The sequence below is a fragment of the Pterocles gutturalis genome, unplaced genomic scaffold (assembly GCF_000699245.1).
Source record: "Pterocles gutturalis isolate BGI_N339 unplaced genomic scaffold, ASM69924v1 scaffold50634, whole genome shotgun sequence".
Taxonomy (NCBI): Eukaryota; Metazoa; Chordata; class Aves; order Pterocliformes; family Pteroclidae; genus Pterocles; species Pterocles gutturalis.
Window position 1 is genome coordinate 1 of NW_010132626.1, and position 25,753 is coordinate 25,753.

The following is a 25,753-nucleotide window of genomic DNA, read 5'->3' on the forward strand; positions in this document are numbered from 1 at the left end:
AAACATTTCTTCCTAATATCCAATCTAAACATGATCCTCGCAGTGGCCTCCTACATCCTCATGGCGCTAGCTGAAGTGAGGCACCATGTGTCCTCGTTTCAAGCAGCAGAGACCCTCATTTCAATTTTGACAGAAGATCCAGTGTTCCAGTCCCTTGACTACAAGCTCAAACCCACCCCCCAGGTACACTGCTACTCTTCACAGCTCTCCACACTGCACCACTCAACTCTCATCCAAAGAGCAAAGTCACCGACTTCTTCAACCTGTCATTACAGTTCCACAACTCTGCTGTGACTCAAAACCACACCAGCCTCACATGTGTGCAGGGGCATGTTCCGCATGGGGAGGCGAGGTCTGGAGCAGAACTGATGCTGACAGCAAAAGGCCCTGTGTGACATGCAGCCTATGTCCTTCACATACGCACTTTTTGATGGTACCAGTGGGCATTTTGACAGAATGCTTGGAGGCTCAGCAGCTTGGGGACCAATTCAATAAATTAGCTAGGCAACAAGAGCCAAGAAAATAATTTAATTAAAAAAAAAATAGTAAATGAAACATTGCTTCTGACAGCTTCTCCCAAGCAGTGGGAAAGATTTCTTTTTGATAAAAGGAAAAAAAGAAACATCTTTTACACTGCAAACCAACACAAGGAAGGGCAGGGAGTTGGGTTTTTTAAGGTTAGACTAAAGAGTTTGATAGATACTCAAACCTGACTGATTCCAGCCAACCCAGCTGTTTTACTTCAATGGCTCTTCTTCTGCACAAGAGCCACGTGATCCCAACATTTTCTCCCCGTAGCAACGAGGAAGAAACCTCTCTTCCCAGTGCACATCCCCACCGGACCCACAGTGCTTAATACACTTACATAATTCCTTGACAAAAGGCATAAATTCCTGATTCTGGCTTAGAGGAAGAACAGAACACTTGAACGGTGCTACAACAGCCGGGAAGCTGAAGAACTAAGGAAAAAGAGAAAGAGCACAAATAAATACAAGTTTAATGGGTAGGCCAGATTCTTAGGAGGTGAAAATAAGCTCTGAGTGAGGCTGGAGGCAGGCTGACTGTTTCAGGGGAGTAGCTGGCCTTCTGTAAGACATTAGCATTCTAGGCTCCAGCAGTAACACCTCATACTGCTGAAGCACGATTGATTTTCTCCAGCTGTCCTCCACTCCCCCTTTCCTCCTGAGAGCCAAACATTACCTCCCACTAAAAGAGGTTTACCAGAGCCCTCCCTGAAGGAAGTGAAGCTCATTTGAATTACAGAAAAGTGAAGGGTAGAGGGGTCTTTGCAAATTTAGTCTTATGCACAGTCTGAAGGGAAGAGTTCTCATAATCATCTCACTCCCCGTTTGATTCCCATAGAGACTCTGCACACGCACGGAGTATATGCAACTCAAAGGTTTTCAGAGCCCTCCAGAGACACCCTCAGAAAAGAAAAATGTGCCAAGAGAGGTGGAAAAAAATATTTCCTGGCAATCAGCAAGGCCAAAGTAATGCAATTGAGATGTACCACAATACAGAGGAGCCCAGGACACATAGAAAGTAAATGGGTACAGAAGGAAGATTAAGTCCAATATTTTAGAATTCATGAACAGTTTGTGATTGAAAGTCAATTGCATCTTACGTCTGGACTCCTGAATCCCATTCCCCCCACTCATAACTGTATCATCCTGTGGCAATCAGAGACACTAAGGAGCACTGCTATTTTTCTTTTCTATACACACAGTCTATCAGCCAGAAACAACAAACAGGAACCAGCATCAAGTTTACAGCCAGTTTCCCATGGGCCACCAGCAATGGTGTGGAACACCACCATTTGGGCACTGGCTGGAACAGGCTGGTGCTCTGTATGTAACACACACTTCCCTCTGGCCCCTGCTACAGCAAAGTTTCAGGCCAAGATTTTAGGGGTGCCCAGAATCAGAGAAGATTTCATTTCATGGGAGACTGAGGAAACAGTCTATTGTCCATTTTGCTGCACAGAATTATGATTCCAGGAAACGTACAAAGAGAGAGGAAATAAAACACCGTAGAGATGCCTTTCTTGGAGTGATGGGACATTGCCAAGTGTGAATCCAGAAGGATGATTTTCTCACCCCTTTGCCAGTAATATAGCAAGAGTCTCGTGCACACACAGCCCCAGAATGCTCTCAGTGCGCATGTCTAAGGGACACGTACGCTGGCAAAAACAGCAACTCAACAGCCCACCTGGGTTTTTCCATCTCTACTGTGGATTGTGCAGTCTTATTTCAGTCATTCCCCTGGATGTTAGGGAAAGGCAAATGCTTGCAGCTGGTTTTAAGCTGAGGCCCAGCCACAGGAAAGCTCACCGTTCTCTGCTCATCTCCTTCCCGGATGTGGAATGTGTGTTCAAACACTGTGTACATGATCCTCCCAATACCAAATGAGGGTTCAATTACATTTGGGATAATTTCTTCCACTGGAACACAAAAGAACACACATCATCATTAAAAAAGAATTTATACACAAAAAAAAGATGTGTTTACTAAAGGTGCCTTTCTGCTCAAAGTTCTGATTACATGTAGCTGAGCGCATGGAAATAGAAGGTTAAGCATTTCTGCTCTGAATTCAAATACCTGAAGTAGAGATTTGGACTTAGTCCATGTACAGAATGTATTTAGGCTGTAAATAACAAGCCAGGGCCCCTTCTCTGGCCCTGAGAGCAAACAGCACAGCATAACTTGCATCCACACAGATAAACCCTCTTCCACTTCACAACAGCAAAGCCTCACCCAAACTGTTCACTGGGGCTCCATACCAAGCCACAAACTATGTCCAGGCATTGTCTGGGGGAGTGCTATTTGACAGAGACCAAAACCGTGACAGGGAATATGCTAGCAATTAGACATGGATGATGGCAGGGTGATGCTCCATCCCTGCCCCACTTTGGTTTAACGTGTAGACACAGCCTCAGCATCCAGCAGACCGAGCAGAGAAGCATTGAGCTTCAGATCCAACTCGAATTCCAGCAAACACTTCCTCTGTATTCTTGCGTTGTTCAGCTGCCTGCTTCAATGCTGCTGCCCTCCCTATTCTCCATCCCCCTGCAACCTATCACAAGAGTGGGAATGAACGAGGATCAACTCGTTAGTGTTTGCAAAAATTCTCAGAAGAATTATTATATACCCAGTCTCTCCAGTTCTTGCCACACATCTGTCAAAGAGGCTCTTTCCTCCTTCTCTCCTCTGTGTACAAAACAAGCCCGGTGGACAGCTGCCCTGCTCAGACAGTGCAGCTTTTTAGGAAAAGGTCAGAGAGCAACTGGGGAAGAAACAACAGGCATCAGCTGCTTTTGAAAAGCAAAGGTAGCACCCAGCTCTCCAGCACTGCACCCTGACTTGCCTCCCACTCCATGTGCCTACAGAGCCAATCCTCCTCAACTGAGCACCTAACCCAGAGTGGGACTTTATCTTCCAAAAGGATGGTGTTGTTTTATTTATGCATTGACCAACAAGGTAAACCAGCAACTGGGGTTCTACTTGCTGGCCCTCAGCAACACTACAGTCACCAACAGTTACAACTCTGATTCCTTCTTTAAACTTGTAACAAAGCAAAGCCTGGCACAGCAGCAGCGTGCACTGAGTGAAAGACACCTGGACATCTCAAAGGCTCAGCAGCTGCAAGAAAAAATATATTCTGCACATGCTACAAGATGCTCTACTCCTTCCTAGGAGCTTTTATCATGTTCCCAACTAGGGCAGGATGATCCACGAGTTACAATATGAACTGGGTAAAGATCTACCTCAGTCTCCAGCTCTGTCAAAGACTTCCCAAACGACCTTGGGTGAGGCGCTTATAGAGCTGGCTGGAAAGACAAGACTTCTTTGAGGAACTAAATCTGTGGATTTTGGAAAGTTACCTTCTAGCCCTATTTCCCCCATCAGGAAAAAAGCTCTCTGGAGGTGCAGTCGCTGACCAAAGGTGATGCAATTATCGACTACCAGAGAAACTGACTGGACTTCCCAGCTTTGAGTCTGGTCAGGATGGCAGCTTGGCAAGCCGACAGGTGCTGGAAGACTTAACTCCTAGCAGTGGAGTGACAACAGGAGCTCTGAGCACAGAGATTTGCCCATGGCCCTGCCAACAAATGCCACAACCCCTCTGCTGCACTGCAATGGACTTAGAGGTGAAAGCTCCCAAAGCTGGTGCACCTTCCCCAGCTCCTCCATGGTTCTTAGCACCACATGGGACCTTACAAATCCCAGAAAATGCAACTGAAGCAGCACACCACCCAAAGTCTATTAAATGGGTTACTGAACAGACCGGGCAAGAAGCAGGCAGACAGCCTCCATCTATGGTCACTGAAATCCGCTACTGCTGTGTGAAAACTTTCCAACTCTCTTAAACTGTCAAATTTCAAGGAAATAATATTTGCATTTTTCCCTGTGCCACTGCACAATTCTAACAGAACAATGCAATTAATAAAGTTCACATTCAAAGTGTATCCTGATCTGCCTCTTATTTTTGATGATCAAACAACAAAGATAAAAGTTTACCATGTAATGTTTTCTGAAATCTCTTCACAGTAACCATGTCCTTTGTTAATTTAAAAGTTTTCCCTTCAGTTTCAACAGTGAATTCCCTGCAAAGGAAAAAAATCACTTAAAAACTACAGCAATAAATAAACAAGTTGTATTTTCTTAATTGCATTGGTTGGTTGACTTTAAGACTGGGATGACAGAAGCCAGGGCAAATCCCAGAGATCAAAGAAACATGTGGCATACCCATTAAAAGGAATTTACGTTAATAACAGAAATTACTTCATCTACATTAAAAGCAACCATCTTCATAACCACAGTGAACTCAGTTGTGGTTAACAGCCTGAAGCAAACTCAATTAGGAAATGGAAGCTTCTCAGGATGAAGCATATACACGAAAAGAAAAAAAGGGAGGCACACCAAATAGCCACCAATAGCCAGACTGTACATCTCATCCAGTGCATGGACTTCTTGTGAAAACTGAGTTGTGTCAGAAGGTACCACACATTTTCACAGATACCAAGCAAAGGGGAGGATACAGTGCAGTTATTTTATTGCTTATTTCTAAAGCTTTTGGTATTACAGTCTTCTAGCTACTTTCTCTTGCTCCTTGCTAACTTGCAACTAGCACACACTCCTTGGCGAGCAGGACTTCAGCTGTATTGACCTATCCCACTGACAGGAAGCCAATGTCTTTACCATTATGCATCCTAACAGAAAGCTGCTGCTCTAAACCTGAGGGCTTCGCATCATGGGTTTATACAAACACGGTCACATGGAAGGCAGGTCTAACATACTGACACTGCCAACACGTACTCCTTGCTGAAGCATTCAGATCAGCGTAATACAAAACCCAGCACAGTTAAGAAGCAAATCATCTGCATCTGGACCCAGCACCAAATGGGCTGAAGTTTATAAAGGCTTTGCTCTGAAAGCAGCTACAACTGGATGCTGAGTTCAAACAGTCATGATTTGCAGTCCACTATCAATTCAAACCCGGGATACTGCTTATAACTCATATATTGAATCATTTCAGTGGGATTCTGGATGAACTTTCTTTTGGTTTTGATGTGTGTACACATCACCATATTCTGCAATAGTTTCTCTATTTTCAGTGCTACTGTTTTTTCTACGCTTTCACGTTCATAGAAATGTAAAAGAAATAAAACTTAGCTCACTGGAAAAAAAAACCAACAACTAAACAAACAAGATGTAAATGTTTTTTGTAACATGAACATTGTAAAAGAATGTAAATACATTCTGGAATGTATTCATTGATCCTACACCACTTACCATTTCAAGCAGGAAATAAAGTTTATTTTTTATTATTGCACCATTAACCTTCTCGTAACATATACAGCTGTTGGTCTGCTGCAGCCAAATTTGACAACTGTACAGAGCTCTGACATTTTCAATTCCTGCATGCGGTAGGAATACAGGCAGACAGGTGGAGGAAAAACATACAAATTGCTGCCCCAATAAGCCAAAGGCTGTAACAGGTCCAAAAACATATCACTAAACACTGGAGGATACTCACACAAGTTTTGGTTCTCATTCAACTATATTGTTCCATTACTCACAGAATTCTTTGATTAATTTTAAAATTAAGTTCAAAACCATCTGCCAGCCCCGGTCAACTCTCAAACCAGCGTAGGGAAGCTGGTAAACACTTCCCATTTCACTTAAACATTTCCCATTTCACTGAGGTGTCTCTCTTACGGGATGACCCTACTAAAGCCAGAAGTTCATTCCCAAGCAAACAAACAAATATTTGAATATCATGGTTACACATTTATGTGTGTACATCAGGAGATATGTTGATGGATGACCAGCAATGACTTGGCAGAAGGGACAGCACTAAAACATTTCAGATGATCCACTCTCACGAGGTAACTGGTTTCAGGAGGCTCAAATTAATCCAACAGCACTTTGGGAACCCTCACCAGAGGTGTGAGAGAAGGGTACCATGCACACGCAGCCAGCTCACCCTTTCTCGTTGAGCAGCTGCTCCATCTCAGTGACGTAACACTCATCGCACAAGGAAAGGTATTCCATCACCACCTTTGCGTCCTTCTTATAAGCTTTGCCAATGGCTCCCTTATTTGCCTCAAACTGAACAATGTTGACTGTTCTGTACAAGGCAGTTAAGGAGTTTGAGACAACAGAAAGCAGGGCCTGTTTTGTTTTTGTTTCTGTTTGTTTTTTGGTTGGTTTTTTTTTTTTTTTTTTTTTTGTTGAAGCTAATTGCTACACAACACAGAAATCTCCTCCACTACCGGATTAAGAAACTTCCCTCCCAGAAAGGAAAGTAACGATAAAAAATGCTGAAGTGTCATAAATTTTGAAAGAATACAACCTTTTTTAGCAGCAGAACCATGGAATGACATGGATTGACCTGGGATAGTAACACCACATGCACATTTAAACCATGCTTCACAGTCAAAATCGAGCCTAGCATTAAGCTAGAAAAAACCAAGCACAATAGTAAATCCCCTTTGCCCACCTGAGTAAAGTCACCCACACGCTTAATTCTTTGCAGGTTACTTCTCAAAGTCACGCTGGTCTGTAGCTCTACGTTTCCCTGCTAAATTCACAGATGTAACTTAAAATAGAGCTGCACGGCTCTCACTGTCAAATCACCTTTCGCTTCAAGAGAATCTGGTTTATTCCGAAAGGATATAGGCTCTTTGAGAGGCTTCTCAGCTATAAGAGGAACTTTGGTGGCGCGGGCATGGCAGGAGAGGTCATAGCAGGAACGATCAGCACAGCCAACGATCTCAATCCAACCCTGAAAAAACAAAAGCAGAAGCTTTCACCAACTCACTTTTTTGTCCACTTAACCATCAAATATGTTTATTCACCCTTAAGCCCTCCCTGCTCCCATGACTGTTTTTTCTACATAATTAGCTCTGTTACAATAAGCAGCCCTCACTCACTAGTTGCTCCTTCGTTTGAATGATTCCATTTGTTTCCAGAGGAAATCATCAGTTATCTAACCAGTGCGTGTGTGCAGGGCCAGGTTTTCCACATGGCTTGGCAGAACACAGAACTGTGCCAACAGCTTGGGGCTGGGGCAGAGCACACAGTCCTATCACTCACATGCTACAGGCACACGAAGACATCATGCCTTCGGGGCTTTACCACTCTGCAGCAGGCAACCAGCCACATCAGAATGGCCAAAAGCCCGGCTTACGAGCTAAAAAGACACATATCATATGTAAGGGAAGCACTAAAAAAAATCAGGATGTATGGCAAGGAGGAATCTCAAAAGACCATTCACGCACACAGAATTGATGAAGCCTTCCAAAATTTGCAGCAAATACAACCACCACCTGGATTTTCTAAAAGACAATCCCATGTAAGAAAAGCCACATCAGCTGCCTTCCGTTCACTCTGTCACATCAGCATGGACATACAGGCAGGCAGATGCTGTGGGGTTTTCCAGTCTGCAGTGACATAGCAGGGTGTCAGCAAAGGTACGTGAATAGAAGAAATCCCTGTGCTTCAAAAATCATGGTGTTCCAGAACATCTCAGGGGATTTTTACACAAATTAAACCATGAGGGTACTACAGCTACTTCCTCAGACAACACAAAATATAGGCTTATGTAGTAACTTTATAGAATAGATTTTAAGTTATCCAGAACAGTTGACTTCTCATACTGAGTGGTACAAGTTGGTATAAATATTTTTGATCAGAGTTAAGTGACAAACCAAAGCATGAGTCTAGCTCACAAGGTGATTCTGTCATGCCCCTGGGATTGCTGTCTTCACTGCTGGGTTAGGCTGTTGGACACACTGCTCTGTGAGTGTTGTCCTGATCCATGACGAGGCTTGCAGAGTTTATTGATCTTATTGACATGGTGTGGCCCACACATGTCCAACCTGTTTTGGGCTGGCTGGGAAGAGAGGCTGTGAACTTATGGAAGTCAGCTATCTACATTCAGAGGAAGCCATTCCTTCAATCATTTCTATAAAACTCTGCTATATGAAGACAAATCACTCATCCAAACTGCAGGAATTTTTTTCTCATCTTCAGTTTGGTGGAATTTTATTGGCTGCTATTCCTCTAACTAGTTTTAATGAAACATCACTAGTGATAAGTCTCTTTCAGCTCCTTAAAAGAAAAGAAAGAAAAAAACCCCAAACCTCCCAAAACCAAAAAAAACCCCTCACACAGACAAAAACCACCAACCACACACAAACCCTGGGTTGTAGGAGGTTCTTCCTGCCCACAGATAAGGCTGTCTGAACCATCTGAACCCTTGACCCCTTCCCTGTGTGGTCACCTTTGGGCTGAGCATGCTACCAGTCTGGTCATCAACCTGCTCAGGACCATGGATGGGGTCTACTCACATAAGGGTCACTGCAGTGTCACAGGCTAACCCCACAGACCTCAGCAAAATCCTTTCAATCTTTTGATCCTTTATTGGAACTAGACCAGATAGCATTCTCTAGATATTTTCAGAAGCCTGCACATACCCTAGAATCCTTGGAAAGGCTAACCAGGCAGAAGAACATGTGCTTCACTATATATGAGGGAAAAATAATGAAGTAATTTTTTTTTTGAGATTTGACCCAAAAAGTAGAAGAACGACTTCATAATCAATACAGTCTAGCTACCATGCCTTCTAAGAAATTTCTTTTGAAACTATCATTCCAACTGATATACTTGTCTGAGACTTACTGAAGAGGCTTAAAGCTCTCCAGGAAAATCTAAAATTAGACTAAGAGCCTTGCCCCTAACTACCTACTGCTGGTTTACTCAAAAAAAAAAAAAAAAAGACACATTTTTCAAAATCCAACCAACAATACAAGAGACAAACAAAGCACTCAACATGGTCTGAACTGAAAAGCTCTTACTGACTCAGCAGCAAGGTAAAAAATCCTTGGGAAATATTTCTCCCAGCACCAGCTGTCTGAGTTGGCAGAAGCAAACTCATCTCTCACAGCTTGGAATGGGGAAAGGAAGAGCAAACATTCAAGCAGGAAGGAATCTGCCCTGGAATAACGCCTCCAGCAGAACAAATCCTTCCCCACTGCTGTTACAGGGGTTATAGTGTTTGGAAAGCAGTACGACTTGGGTTTCCTTTAATTTCAGATTAAATTCAACCAGTGAAAAGTCCCCAGGCAAATTCAGGCTCCAGCAAAGGAGTCTGAAGTATGGACAGTTCATAAACTTTGTGCAAGCCCTATTCAGGGAGCTGAACTGTCCTCTTGGTCCTGGATTCAGAGTATTTTCACTGCAGTAAGTGTGTTCATACCATTGTGGGACTGGCCAGAAACATCAGACTCATAGCCCTAGTTTTAAAAACCAAGGAATAAAATGGAGCCCCTTCCTGCGCTATCAACAGGTCTGTCAGGGAGTGCCACTTGCTGTTTCCCTTTGCCACTTACATACGATGTTTTGGACTCTGCATCCCAGCAGTCACAGGCATAATGAGCCATCTCATTCTCCATATGCTGTCGGAATCGCAGCTTCTCTGGGGATACACCGACCTTTGTAAGGAAGAGGTAGATTCTGCCAATGAAGTAACCGAGAACGGAGTTATTGATCACACCCTAGAAAGGGAAAAAGCAAGAAGAAAAAAAACCAACATAGACATTAATTTCTAAGGAAGCAAAGTCATGATTTATTGTACTTCTGCAGACAACCTGACACGTTACAGAGAGAACTTCCTGCAGCTGCCTGTGATAAAGTACTATGCCTCCCCTGAAACTATTACATATTTTCAAATTTACCTAGTGCCACTGGTACTATTGTCATCTGAGCAAAATAGTAAGTTATTATTACTCTAGGACTCATCACTAACTGTCTCTAAAGATCAACTACCTGAAAATACCCTGCCGCATGCAACAGAGCAGTCACTGGTATTACAACAGTGCCTGAAAATTACAGTTACAGCTCAGGACCCCACAGCAGCTGTACCCTCCAGTTCAGGGTTGCAATACAACAGGGGGGTGGTGTTCTTGTTGTGGTTATTTTGGGGTTTTGGGGGGGTTGTTTACATTTGGGAATGATGTTTTGGTGTTCCTCTGTTTGGGGTTTTGGGGCGATGGGGTGGAGTGAGTTGGTAAACCTACTCATTCATAACTTCCATGAGTGGAGAATCAGGTAGTGAAACCGCAACATGCAAGCCGTGTACTGATGGGGGTCGGCAGCCAAGTATTAGATTCACAGATATTTGGCAGATATCACTACTCCTTACTGTTCCTCCCCCATTAGTTAAGTGTGAAGCTTAACCTCTAACTATTATCCCAGCACCACCTACAGCCTTTCATTACTGATAACAAGAGCCAGGCTTAGATCTCAGCCACACTGATTCACTGAAGAGAATTGACTCTTAAATCTGGGAGCAAACCCTAGCTGGCACCAACACAACAGTTTGTAATTTAGCCTTGAGAGCAATATTCAAAAGAGTAAGCTCCAAGCACTTGCAAGAGGAATGTTACCTGTTGGACAGCATCTCCCAGCCGCATTAAATGGGCAGACTGCCCGCTGACCTGGGCTTTGGAAGAGTACAGGAGGATGTTGAGATCTGCCACATTCTGAAACTTGGGGTGATTTTTCTCACTGGGATCCACAAAGTGCTCAATTTCTGCCATGGTGAATTCCCTAACAGAAACACAAACAACCACGTCTATTAAACATTTCATGTTAGCCAGAGTCCTTCTAATAAATGATCACACTTTAGCCTCTCACAAGCAAGTCAGAAGTTTAAAAACATATGCAAACCCAGAGCCATCCAGAGCCAGACTGGAACAGGAACCAGTCTCAACACTGGATTTAGTTTCATCTTCAAATTTCTAACAAAACTTTCTACAAATTCATCTAAGAGATCTCCAGGTCATGGTTATCATGACTGTGATTCAGAGCAGAGAATACCACGTTTGGAAACAGAATCATAGACTCACAGAACGCTTTGGGTTGGAAGGGACCTTCAGGATCATCTTGTTCCTAGCCCAGGTTGCTCAAAGCCTCATCTAGCCTGGCCTTGAACACCTCCAGGGATGGGGCATCCACAGCTTCTCTGGGCCAGGGTCTCACCACCCTCACAGGAAAAAAAAATATTCCTAGTATCTAATCTAAATCTACCCTCTTTTAGATTAAAACTGTTCCAGAAGTTCTCTGGAGTTTTTCCAGACTGCTGTGATGTCCATATTCGAAGTATACATTTCCTACAAGGTCAATTAAGACTAATCCACTGACTAGTTCAGTAGCCTCATATCAGAGGTGCCCAAAATAGCCAGGTGAGGTGATAATTTCTTGAAGATAATGATATTGCTACACTCAGCAATGGCATACATTCTGTTTCAAGAATTTCTCTTTAATACATCTATATTCACACACTGATTCTTAGCCTTCTTGCTTGAAATCACTTTACATTGAATTAGTTTGTTATCAAGATCCTTTAAAAAAGCTCTAGCTAATCATTAACTTTAAATGACAGGCATCAGGATGTAATTTGCTATGACAGCCTAATAACACAGTCTCCAATAAATGTGCCACAAGCGTATCATTTGTATTTGACTGAAAATGCATTTCAATGAGTAAAGTTCTCACCTCCAGATGCGCAAGGCAGAACAGGAGGCCTGAGAAAATTCCAAAGAGTTTCTTCAGTGCTAACGAGGCCACTGCCTCTCGGTGACATTTATGGCACTGTATAAATCAGTTACCAAGTTTACAAAACATACTGCCTGTGTGTACGGCAGAACCACACTGACTGTGCATGGGAGCTCTTGTTCCAAATTAGATGGAAAAGACTTCGGTTCAGAATAGTTCAGTATTTTAATACAGAGTCTATCCTTAATTAAACGCAATAATCACTTCTACCCTGAGACAGAAAGCTTTGAAAGTAATTCTCAATAGCCCCAAGCCTTCCTGCTTGACTTATCTTGGGATACAAACACACGTCTCAAGTCAGGTTATCTCTTGACCTCCTCCCTGTAACAAGCTGCAGAACTGCAGAATCTGCAGAACTGAGATATGGAAATACTGCAAATCACTTTTGATTTCAGATTCCAGTTCTAAAGTAAAACGCATTAACATGATTATATAAGCAAAGTTGCATGTCCTGTAGAGAACACGGCTACCTTTAATATGATTTGTTTAGATTATGGTGGAAGCCAAATTCTGTTAGTAAAACTGAATTTAATCCAGGTGTTTCTAATACAACAGCTATTCAGAGATCTTATTTCTCATCAGCCAGGCTTAGACAGAATTCTGTAGTTAAAACCTTAACTATAGAAGTTTGCCTGTGAACCCCAAGACTCACTAGGCACGTTATCAGGAATCCTTTGAGAGAAAGCACTGAAGTGAAACAATCGTGCAGAAACACTGGAACAAAAGGGAGGTGGCTACCTGCTCCCAGGTACCCTTCTGTTGAAAGAGGAAATGTGCAGTACCTCACTCTTATAAGGCCGGAGCGGGGTGAGATTTCATTTCTGAAGGAATTTCCAATCTGGGCAGCAGCAAAAGGCAGTTTGCCTTGGTTAAACTCCAGAAGACGTTTGAAGTTGAGGAAAATTCCCTGTGCAGTTTCTGGCCTCAGATAGCTGTAAGGAGATGGGGAAAAGGAAAATTCATGAAAATGCAAGGGTAGTGAATGCAGTGTGAAAAGAAAAACATAGTTACTACAAAACTCAAAGGTGGTACTTTTTCTCTTAAGTCTTTTAACTCCAGACACAAAACAATGAAGCAATAGACTGAGGGGAAAACCACAAACAAACATCAGCTGCAACCCAAACACAGCACTCCATAGTTACTCCCAAAAGTAAACTGGATGACTTGGCCGCTTTTGAGATGCAAGCATGGAACGGAAAGAGATGTTTGAATGAAATACAGCAGCCAGTTACACCACGGAGGTCAGAGGGAATGCACTCTCCTTGCCTTTCCTGTGTAGGCCTGAGCTGTACCAGGCTGCTTACAAACGAGCATTTTGCAGGCAAACCACGACTACACCTCTGCTGTCACACAAACTGTGAAGTGGCTTTAGTGTAGGGCCCCTACAGCCCCCACGGTGATTTGAGACTTCCACAGAGAATACTACCGACACAGACTTATTTCACGTATTACACTGGAGAACACATACGCTGTCTATCTCTGATCCCATTCCAGAACATGTGCAAGAATCATATTCTCCACTCTTCAACACTGTTTCAGTTTTGGAGACAAGACAATAGCCTGCACATTCTCACACACTAACTACAAACATCTGGTAAATGATGCTACCACTGGATCACCCTGCTAAGGAACTTCATCCTGAAACAGGTTCTATATAGCCATGAAGTCACTGAAAATTGGGGATCCAACATTAACCGACTTTATGGAAACAACTCCAACCAGCAAGGGTACAGCTGTGATCCACCGTCTGCTGCTTCGAGCGTTTTTGTGATTCTGCATCAGCTCCTTGTTTCTCCTACCTGTCACTAAGAGCACAAGGAATGCTAAACTGCCAGAGAAGACTGGGACCAAAAGGCAGGGGAAGGCTACTCAAGAAGAAATGGCATATTTCAATCCTTTCAAGATTTCATTTTTATCCCAAGTGATGCAGAATATGAAGAAGGGAGAGTGTAAGCAGAATGACACTTGTACTTACCCAGGCATGTTTCCTCCAGGCCCAATGGAGGTCTTGAACATCAGATTGAAAGAAACAGGAGGGGACAGGTCATTCCCAGTGATAGGCGATTTCACGTTGTAGTTCACAAAGAGATCAGCAAGTTCTTGCTGGCCGTAATTGTCCAACTAATATCAAAACACAGGAGAATTACTTTAATTACTAGACAAGATAAAAGGAATGAATTATGTCCTTTTCATCTTTTACTGAGCATGATCCACAGCTCTGAAACACCAGCCTAAAATATTCCCTTTTAACCTAAATTTTCAAGAAAGGTTAAGTTTGAACCGATGTTAAATACACTGCACATCTGCAAAACCATTTTAGTAATATAAGTCCACGACTCAGTCATACCACAGAAAATCTGAAGTCTAGACAGAAATGCAAGCACTGAGCATAAGAGTGGGTGTAAAGCAAAAGAAAAGTCATTGGGACTGCATCACCACCCACCAGCAGCTTCTTTTGAACAGTTTCATCTAAAACACAGGGAGTAGTGTGTTGGGAAGGAAAAAAAATATAGCAATGAGAGAGCAAAAAAGCTAAAATTCCTGCAGTGCTCTGTCTGCATTAATTTCTCCTCCTTCTGCTGCATGAAACACAATATTCAAGCTATGCATTAGATGTTCTCTTGGAGAGCTGTTCTGCATTTTAGTTAAATAGAGGAAATTTGCTGTACGTGGATTCTTGGTGAAAGATTTTCTGTTTGCTCTGAAAATACTTTGGTAACGACAGGACACCTTCACAAGTGGGATAATGTCAGCCCCTTCCAGGATCTTACCTTCTCCTTTCTCTGAAAGATGGGAATCAAGCAGTAATACAACCACAGATCTAACTGCAACCTAACCACACAAAAGCCACAATTTCTGGCATTGTTTTGTGCATTTATGTACTAGCCTTTTGCCTATGTATGCTTAAATGTGGTTTCTAGACTTAAGTACCATAAAGAATCTATACTGAACAGTACAGTAATGATTTAACACTCAAGTTTAAAATCAAATCAGTTGCTTCTAGAATGAATTGTCATGATCCTTCATATATCAGAGAAAACTCAAGATAGGAGACGAAAAGAGTTTATTAATAGAGGAATTTCCCTAAAGGATGGTCAAAGTTCAGTGTTGTAGTGTGGAAAACCTAATGACAGCTGCTCAGTGATGCAATTCATTGAAAAAAAAATACTGGTCTTTTTGGAAGGAAATATTCATTCTGTGCAAGGCTCTGGAAACATTTATCCCAAAAGTCATGAGAAAAAACCATTAAAAACAAAGGAAGAAAAATAAATAATGAAATAAAGGCAAATGTCTGTACAGCTGGTCAGGAATATCAACCTGGAGCACCAACTATTCCCATGGTAAACAAAGGAAAAATCTGTGCAGGATGCTAGAGACAAAGGAACAAATCTCAAGGCCAAGACAACTTTAAAACATACCAGTTCAGTGCTATGGAGACTACGAAAAACCCTGGCAAAACTTCTCACCCATCTCTGTTCCTTTGTATCATAATCTGACAGGGAGAGATTTACAAAGGTAAAAGGGGGACTCCAAAGAAATAGGCGTTTGGCCAGGGTGTGAAGTGGAACAAATTAGAGCAGCTCCGAGGACACACCTTCAGCCCTACCAATCCAACATTCAAGAGACCAATAAAATAGCAATAACTCTCGAAAACAGCAGAAGGGAGATGCAATTAAGTAGCAAGTTTACAGTATTTGTTAACCAGTAAGTTTTCAGTATTTAGGAGCATGTACAGCCTACAAGCAGCTTTGAGGTAAAGACTTCTGAGCATCTTTAGAGACAGAGAAGGGATGTCGACTTTGGACTCAGTGCATCATACTTCCCATTACACACAAATCCCTGAAGCATACACCTCCTCATGCAGGCACCTACCTGTGTTAGAACATTTTCCATTTCTGCCTTTTTCTCTGCTGTGCACTTCTTGTCAGACATAAGCTTTTGCAGGTGAGCTGTAAGCAAGAAAAGTACGCAGTGAGTTTATACTGCAACCCCATCACTGACCCCCATTTAAAGCTAGACAAATCAAGAGAATCTTCCAGCACGAGCTAAGTGTACGTCCACCAGCTGTCTTGCTAAGTGCCTATCAGGGTAATTTCACTCGTGCCATCAGAGTAATGCTGATCTGCAGCTGAGGAGCTGCACCAGTTCACTGTACTGGTGTGCCACAGAGAAAACAACAGATCCTTATCTAGTTCCTTTACAATATTCATTTCTCTAAACCCAAGCAATGGCTTTGTAGCCCCTTTCTCCTTATTTTCTTTCTATATAGACTGGAAATAAAAGCAACATCTGATCCCAAGCCAGCAAGGCTAATTTTACCCAAATGCAGTCAGAGGCACGTACTGACTTGGTACAGTAGGGTTAGACTGCATTCCACTTTAAAGCACATCCTCCATGAGATACAAACACAGACAGTGATGCCAAGACTTCTCACTTTCATTTCAAAAAAAGGAATCTGACTTTTTAGTGGCTTTAACAGCAGGTGGCTGTTCACCAGTGATGGGCTGCAGAAGGGACAGGGACACTCTTCTTCGTGATGCTGTTCAGGAGGCTGAGGTTAGATGGGTTTCTTTAGGTTTAGTTTTTTAAATAAAACAAAAATTCTAACTGACTATTATGAAAACAGCCTTAATGCCAATGTAGATTGTTAAATTCCAAGGAAAAGGCTAGAAAACTAGAGAGCACAACACACTTCAACCTAGAGTAGAAGTCTTCCTTTCACAATGGAGCTGTACATTAAGTTTTCAAACAGGTTTTTAGATATAAAATCCCTTCATGTCATTTTTCTGTGTGTTTTTCAAACAAATTTTAATCAATAACCAGAAATAAGTGTGAGGATTTTGCAAACCTAAGAAATGTCTAGTATATTTAGCACTCCCAAAAGCCAGCTGAGTTCTAAGGTATACGAAAGTCAGCAGCTGCCATGTAATTGACGTTTGCATACGAAAGCACACTTTGTCCCCTTATCATCATTAAATAATTTCTCAGTTCTGAACAAAAAGCAACTGCAACTCAAGAAAACTAAGACACAATAGAGAAGAGGAACCTTGTTATACAGGGAGTCCTCGGCTTAGACAATATATAATAGTTTATGGCCTGATGACACAGGATTTTTTGAAAAGGGACCCACCTATGCTTCTACTAGAGAACCTGTACCTTGTTTAAAACACAAACACAACATTTAGGTGGAACTCAGAACTTACGGGATCTTTGGTATGGTATGATTAATGAACTACAAACACAAGTACGACTGGCTACACCAACTGGCCTTCCTCTTCTCCCACGTCTGTACCACTGCAAGAAATCCCCAAGCCCGCCCAGCCTTGGAACAAAACCAAACCTTTTAAGAGATGATCAGCACGAAAACATTCCCCATTTTTGACATCTTTCACCATGAAGTCAGCAAACTTGTCTACATGGCCAGAAGTCCTAGAAAAGATGATACAAAAAAGGAACATGAAAGCTGCCACCAGACAGCTTCAGGTATTGTGTGATGCCAGTAGACAGACCATTATCAAAGAGAAGTCCTTCAAACTGTGTACCCAAGCTGCAGGCTCACTCTTGCTTCAGATTATAGATTCACACTAAGCAGTACCATCTCACGGAAAATCTGATCTGGGAGAAAGTATCCATACATCTAAATCTTCAAATGTGTCACTAAGATGACACTTAGTGACTTTAGGAACTGCATCATGATGGAAGCAAGACATAGATGCAGTTGTGAGGAGTAACCTGTAGTTCAGGTGGACAGATTCCCACCAATTTAAACCAGTGATCCACGAAAGCTCCTGCCCGTTATGCTGTGACCCTTACAAGGTAAAGCAGTTGACTCAGCTCAGGCTCTCAGTCCAAAAGCTCCCGACATATTCAGCAAACCCGTTGGAGGTGAAAGGGTCTAGAACCTGAACTGTGCTCCCACCCTGGAAGATGGTCCCTCTACCTGGTCTGTGGATAAAACGAGGGCTTCGATCCCCAGGGCTACCGAAGCACCACTGGCATTCAGAGCTCAGTTAACACACTGCATATTGCCATCCCTCCACAGAGAAAGGAAGGATGACCAGGAACTTGGCCACTGTCCTAAACTATGACCCAGATTTAGGTGAGTCACCTAATCCTTTTTCTTGTCTTCTTGATCTTTTAGAAAAAGGGAGAATGGCAATTTCTTATCGAATGGGTCTGCTAGAAGACATTAAGACATTAAACTCTCAGACATGAGTCCCACTGCTCTTCATGATTTATGGAACAACAGCTTCTCACACTGACCTGGGCACTGATATCTAATTATTTTGCACTGCAATGGGGTACAAAATTGGGTCACCCTGTCTCAAGATCCCTCTGGGTAATTTTACAGAAGACTGTAAAAAGCAACTATGACCAGAAATTACATGCTGCAGAAAAAAAAAAAAGACCCATATTTACTTCAGAACGGGCTCTGGCGTGAGCATAGTACAGTCAATCTCCAGGATTTGCTCTTCTTGAATAAAGTGCTGTCTCCATGCCTGGATGATGTTGTTCTTCAAAGCACACCCAACAGGCCCAAAGTCATACAGACCACTGACACCTGCAAAGAGAAAAAGAAGCTGAAGTAGAAGCTGAAATTGATAAATACCTGCAATCAACAACTGTAAAAGCCACATTCCCTCCAGTAATGGATTACATTTTGTGGAGAGTTTTGTGGAAGTGATCTATCTGAAGGAGGAATCTGAATACAGGAGAAGTGATAAAGCATGTGCCAAAGTAATATGTTATCATCAGCAAGAAAACACAGCTGCCAATCACCAGTTTAGGCAAAGATGAAAAAGAGAAAGAAAAAGCCAATAAAACAACACAGAGTATTTATTTTAGTATCTTAGTTGAAAAAGCAGCAACCGTACAGGCACTGCGCTTCCCGTGCCTGCCCCAAGCTGCCTCAAATCAGCTCTCTGAAGAGGTTTAACAGCCACATTTGTTCACCTCTTCAATAAAGTTCATTGACAAAGTTCATTAAGGTAACAGGTTCTAAAGTTCACAGTAGCTTTGAGCATTATCTAGCTGAGGAAAGCTCAGATAGAGATGAATGGTTATGAGAAAATAAGCTGATCACCCTCTTAAATGTCAAAACACAGTATCCCCCTCCAAAGAAACCATCTTCTACAATGTAACGCTCAGAACATGCACCCTAAAGCCCACTCATTTACGTTCAGAAAGCAACAGGCAAAATTTGAGTCCCCTCTCCACCTGAAGACTTTAGGAAGGGGGAGTTTTTGAAAGGCTTACAGACTCAAGCAGGAAAGTTTAAAGCCAACTTTTAAAAAAAATTATTTTATGATGCATTAATATAACATTGCCAGAGTACAGCATTTCACACAGCTAGAAAGACCAGAACATTAGCCTAAAGGGACTAAAATGTAAATTCCTTCAAATCCATACCTCCATAAATAGAAAAGGCTTGATCGTAGAAAAACCTTCTTTTCAGGGTGTCTTCCATTTTAACTCTGTCCACAATGTCATCTTTGGGCTGTAAGGCTAGCTCCTGTAATTCAAGCAAACCGAAAACAGTTAATAGCTCCCGTTTTGGGCAGGAGGAGAAATCCTTCTCTCCATTCACCACTGTGAGTCAAAAGTCTGTAAAGATCATTCTGAAGCAAAGGTATCCTGCCAACGTGCTCATTTTCCAAAGAGGAATGGTCACACTGAGATTCAAGCGCTCAATGATGAACATGATTGTCTGAATGTAGCATTTTACACCCTCGAGGTGGACTCAACTCCCCTAACTTTCAGACAACTAAGTCTCAGCTAGTTATCCTCAGCTTTTTTTACAATTAGTGGAGAGAAATGACAATTTCTAAAGCAATTCTTCTGACCTATTTCCCTCTCCTGACTATAAAAAGAGCTTTAAGTGACTAGCTCAGACTACAAACATCTAACTCTTGGTATATAAGAAGCTTTCAGTAAAGTGTTCCTCACATGAAATAATTTTTACCATGAAGATTACAAACATCATCATCCTTGTGCTCTGCCAAAGGTGTGTCTTTAGCTACACGTACAAGGAATACCTATTTGCGAAATGTAGGCTTTCACAAACACAGCCCACGTACACAGATTATTTAGTTAAAGAGTGCCTAAATGCCCTGACTAGATTCTGTGAAAATGTTTTACAGGAGACTCACTGCTTTATCTAAAAACCTATGATTTTTGCAACCAGCTCCACTAATGAAGTCAACAGACTTGAAAAACTTTCTTCAACAAAGATGTTTTGATAATTAGAGCAGAGTTAAGCCAATAAGTCAATAAATCAATTCAGATCCTCCTACGTGGCTAGCACTATCATTTTGAACAGCCTTTTGATAACAAAAAGCATTGTGTGACCAATAATTTCAAACTTTTATTTTTTGGGCATCTATAAAGACAAATAACATGGTCTAATTTTAAAAGTACTGTACCTCTGCTGCTCCCATGAATTAGCATAAGCCAAGGAGTAACTTTGTGCAGGAGACAGAAGGAGTCAAAGACAGAGAGCACACATGAGAGCAAGCACCAGAACAGTAGTGTTAAAGCATGGAAAGGGAATCAATTTGTCCCCCTCTGCCTAAAACACAGAATCACATTTCAGAATGTGATTTAAAAAAACAGGGTTTTTTAAGAGAAAGGCTGGCTTTTGCCCAGAGATGGACAGAAGGAGAGCAACAGTGACACAGCCCAATTCTGAACTGGCAGGGAGAAATGACCAGCAGCACAGGAGTGACTGGAGTCGGTACAGAATTCTGCAGAGCCCCTCTTCTGCTGCCTAAAGAGAAGAGTTAATGAACTGATGCAGAAGCCAAAGAAACAGTCTCTGCTATCCAGCACACATCCATAAACATAAACAAATTCATAAACAGAAGGCAGAAAAGTGCCTGTGTTAGCCTTCAAGGGGAAGAAAGACCCTGTACAGAAGCAGAATAATCTACTGACTTAAGATATGGTTTGAGGACATAAAAGCCAAGGAATTTTAAACACTCAACTGCTCTGCTCTGTTCAAAGCTTCAAATTCAGAGTCACTCCGCTACCTTTAAGTAGTAATCACAGGGCTTGAAAACTGTATCAGTGGCTGCTAAAGCTAACGAGGATTCACATCAGTGCCTTCTGCAAAAGTTGCAAGAGACGGTGATGCATTGCTGGAAACACCGTCGAGAGGATGACTATATTGGCGTGCTGCACTCACAAGGGCAGATGCTGCGCTGGCAAGGTCATTATTGCACCAACAGGGATACAGCCCACGCAAATTGTGTAACTAGCACGTACGCCTCTATACTGCATCTTATAGGCACTCTTCCAACAGCAAGGTGGGGCTCACAGGGATACCAGGGCTCCTAACCTGCCATGCTACGTCTCTCTACATCACGCTTCCAAGGGCTGGAAAACAGAACTGGGAAAATACTCAGAAACCATTTCCTTCAGGATGACCCAGCTGTCAACACAGGTTTCACGCAATGGTTTCAAAGCACAATTCTATGCTGAATACTAAGTTCAAATGACATCTTTTTACTTGGGGTAAATGTATGCAAACAGGTAGCCGTAACGCCAGACCTGAACTGTTCACCTCACGTGACTCTGCAGGACAAACAGGGCCAACTGGTTTCACTTCAGGTATACTCACATTCAAGTTAGTTGCAAGCAGTGGTGTATTTATTTATTCACTGATTTTTAAGAGTACCACCAAAGCACAACTACAATCATTTCTATATGAAATACAAATTAGAAGGAACTTTGCAGTTTCCTGGGTGAATCTGCACCTGACTGTTTTTATGCTTTAGGAGTTTCTTTTTGTAGTTTTCAGTCTGAGAAGAGGAGGGAAGCTTGCAGGATAAGGAAATTTATTTTCACTTGTTTATTGATCTAGACACAAAACAAACTAGTAGTTCCATTATTTCATTTGTAGAAAGACTTTTCAGGGAACAATCACATTTAAAAAAGGTGGCATAATTTCAATACATTCCTCTTTTTAAGGCCGAAGAAAACCATAGGCTATTTGAAACATCACCAAAAACTTTGTTTAAACTGTAGCCAAGAAAATGGTTTCCTAAAGAAATATGTTCAATGCCAGTCAGGGAATTTAAATGCTACACAAAGAATCTGAAGATGAAACTTACTACAGTGAACAGCATGTCCTCTCCCTGTGCACAAAGAAGATCTATACAGTACACAAAGATTAGCAACATATACACTGAATTTCAGCTTTCGCTATGAACAACCTGAACTCATATTCATTTGTCAACACACCATGTTTTAATGCTAACAGATACTAGCACAACAGATAAAGAACAAAATTGCCACTAGTTAGAAACTTGCAAACTATTTCAGAAGCAATTCAAAGAGTCTACCCTGCTAGGACTGTTCAACCTAAATCGACACTGTAAAAAAGCATGAAGTAGAGATTTCAGTGATTTTCAGACAAAACTGCAGAACTCAAATTTAAGTTCCAGACTCACCTTTGCTTCTAGGATTCTCTTCCGAGCTTTGAGCTCAGCTACAGCTTTGTCTATATCCACCTGGGGAGCTTTCTCTTCCTTCAGCTTCCTTACCAGTTCTCCCTAGAAGAAGGAGACAAAACACAAGATATAGATTCTCTCTTTGCCATAGACAAGAATTCTCCTTCTTGCAGGTCGCTGGCAATCCAAAAGGAGGGTTTTGTCCTGTCTCAAGAGGCCGCTTCAATTGGTAGAAGTGAGAAACACTCAAGTATTTGAGAGTTAGCAGAACCAGACATCATCACATAAATTCAACCCCCTCACACTATTGTTAAATCCCAGACCTGTTATTAAATCTCGGTGTGCAAATAACGCTCCTGTATGTACCACTTCACAGCAGATTTCCACAAATCTTAGCTTGCTGAACTAAGTGGATTCTCAGATGGTTAATATAAGCTTTGTGTTTTCCTCAATAATGTCTTCTCTTCCTTCTACCCCTTCCCTTTTCTTCAAAATTTATGACCATTTTAAACTTCTTTTCCTCTGCCAAATCTGTTCAAAACTGACAAATAAATACACAAATTTTTAGAAGGTCTCATAGAAGACACACACTAAGACACCCAGTGTCCAAGCAAAGAAGGCATACCATTATCTGTAAAAACAGTTATCGCTTTTAAAACCTGTCCAGTAACTTTGGGAAAGAATGGAGTGGGGAAAAAAAAAACAAACCCCAAACCAAAACCCACCAAAAAAAAAACCAAAACCAAAAAACCCAGTGCCTAAATATTTCAGAGCAGCAAAATCCTGCAGTGGGCTTATACTAAGGTCTTGACCTGACTCAAACCAACATCACCTTGTTACGGTTCCAAAGAGGTCTCTTTGCCCTCTGGGGACTATTCTCCCCTTTCACCCCAGAGAAGTGCTCAACCCTTCAATACCCAACAGCATGCTTTTCTGAACATGATGCCCAGCAGTCATGCCCAGCTTGCTCCTGGAGATAAATTAATTAAAAGTCTTCCTTTCAGTCCACTCTTCTTCAGCCCAAACCAAGGTCTATCTTGAATTACTGAGAAGGACAAAGGAGTTGACCCAAGCACAAAGTTGCCAATTCCTTCTCAAATGGGATGTTCTAAGAATGGGATGCTCCAAGTTCAGGATTTTTCTTGCATCTTGCACTTCTCCATTAAACAAATAGAAAAAAAGGAAAAAAATTCCAAAGAGATTACAACATCTCCACAATACCAGCTTTTTCATAATTTCTGAGCTTTTCTGACATTAATATTACAGGCAACTGAGAAACCAAAGAGAAGAGAATACACAGATTGTCATTCAGTAATCAGATTAAAGAAACTAAAAGTGTTTCAGACACTATGGGGCTCAAAGGCTAATTTTATTATTAGAAGGAGAAAGACTCAAAAGACTGCATTAAAACAAACACACACAAAGAAAAGAAAGAAAAATAAGAATCCTGTCAGGCTCCCTAACCCCATCGGCTACAAGAACAGCACAAATCTGCTGTTTCCTTCCTGTTACCTAGTTACACCAAAACGTGAAAGTTTCACTCTAGGACTGAGGACTTCAACTGCCATTCCTGGGTAACGTGGCAGAGGGAGGGATCTGATCTTTTTTTTTTTTTTTTTCTTTTAAAGTAGTAAGTCCAAATTGCCTTTGTAGAGCTAGGGGGTCAGCAGTGGAAAAACATTAAGGCAGCAGCAAAGCAGCTATTGCTGACTCAACAGAGCTATCACCCTGCTCATTGCTGAGCATCTAAAAGCAGCACACAGCAACTCTTTGTCCTGATCTATAAGTAAAAGAGTACTCAGACATATGCAAGGAGGAAAAAAAACAAAACACAACTGAAACAAATAATTATGTTTGCTGACAGGACTCAATCTAATTAAAGCTACAATCTCGAGCCCAACCCAGAGGAGGAGTGCACAGCAGCACTCGATGTGGCAAATTTTACTGCAGCTTTGTCCCACAGACCAGTAAAGCAGAGAGGGATCCACCCCTGGATCACAGAAGCTTATTGCATCAGGCACTGCTGCAGGAAGATACGCTTCTCGCTTTCCTCTCCATAGGTTAGGAGTCCCTTAGGTTTAATTAAACTGCTTCTCCGTGAGCTGACAGACAGGGTCCCCTGCACCGTAAGGTATCAACTACCCCAATTGTCATTACTCCCTTCCCTTCCTCTTGTGCAAACATCTCAGTGAATTACTACTGTCAGCTGTACAACACAATATCCATGATCCCAGCTGCACAAACTCACCCACAAACCTCTCCCTGGCACCCCATGCTCCTGTTCCAGTCTCACAGGCAGCCAGAGAGAAGGGGTGCATTGACACTTCAAAGGCAAATAACAGCATCCAAGACACAGGATTTTAAAATAAATAAATTAGCTAGTTCTAAAGATCATCATTTTATTTACAAGGAGCTCCCCTGCCAAGGCATTACACTGTACAATGATTCATAATAAAAACTCATTGAAGTGCTGGTGCTGGTATAATTAGAGGGCCATAAATACACTCATTGAATGGGAAAACACATACACAAATCTACAAATGGGACACACACGTAGCTGTGTGTGCAGCTAAGCAGAAGGCTATGGATTCAGCCACTTAAAGGAGGCATGTGAAGAACCCACAGGCATAGGTCTTCCTGCTAAAACAGGGAGAAAGGGGAACTTCCATGTGCTGCGAGCAGGCTCCACTGCCATTAACATACAGCAAGTTACCAAGATCAACATCCACTCAGGAAACAAAAAGACAACCAAATCCTTCTCAGGTAAGAAGGAAGCTGAAGAGAATAGCTTCACCTGTGAGGGGGATGGAAAGAGAATGTGATGCAGTCCCACCTGACAGGAGACAGCTACGTATATTCACCCAAGAATAATGAAATGGAAAATGAAATTTACAACCCTTACTGCATCAGGCAAATACGCAACTCTCAAGAACATCAGTTACCCCCAAAACCCAACACAAACTCAGCGCATCCCGTGACCCCACGGGATGAGGAAGCCCATGCGGGCTGGTTTATAAAGAAAATGTGAAGAGCGAACTGCGAGGCCCCAGAAGCGTGACAGGACACCGCAGAAACACCAAGCCCAGCAGCCTGCCGCCCAGATCCAGCTCTGCACGGCAGCCCCACCACACACCATCACCGCGGAGGGGAAAGGGCACCCACGGGGGCACCGCCACACGC

At 42.2% G+C, this 25,753-nt stretch overlaps 1 protein-coding gene across 1 annotated transcript; it reads right to left on the reverse strand.

Moving 5' to 3' along the window:
- Positions 1–741: 741 nt before the first annotated feature.
- On the reverse strand, positions 742–22,675 carry GARS (glycyl-tRNA synthetase; the record flags this gene model as incomplete). The annotated part of the gene is made up of 14 exons (XM_010080932.1): positions 742–959; positions 2,331–2,440; positions 4,518–4,603; positions 6,487–6,632; positions 7,180–7,287; positions 9,896–10,060; positions 10,952–11,114; positions 12,905–13,054; positions 14,098–14,243; positions 15,996–16,072; positions 17,464–17,552; positions 18,543–18,684; positions 19,533–19,635; positions 22,574–22,675. Coding segments are annotated over 14 exons (1,805 nt in total), but the record flags the coding sequence as incomplete, so codon positions are not given.
- Positions 22,676–25,753: the final 3,078 nt, after the last annotated feature.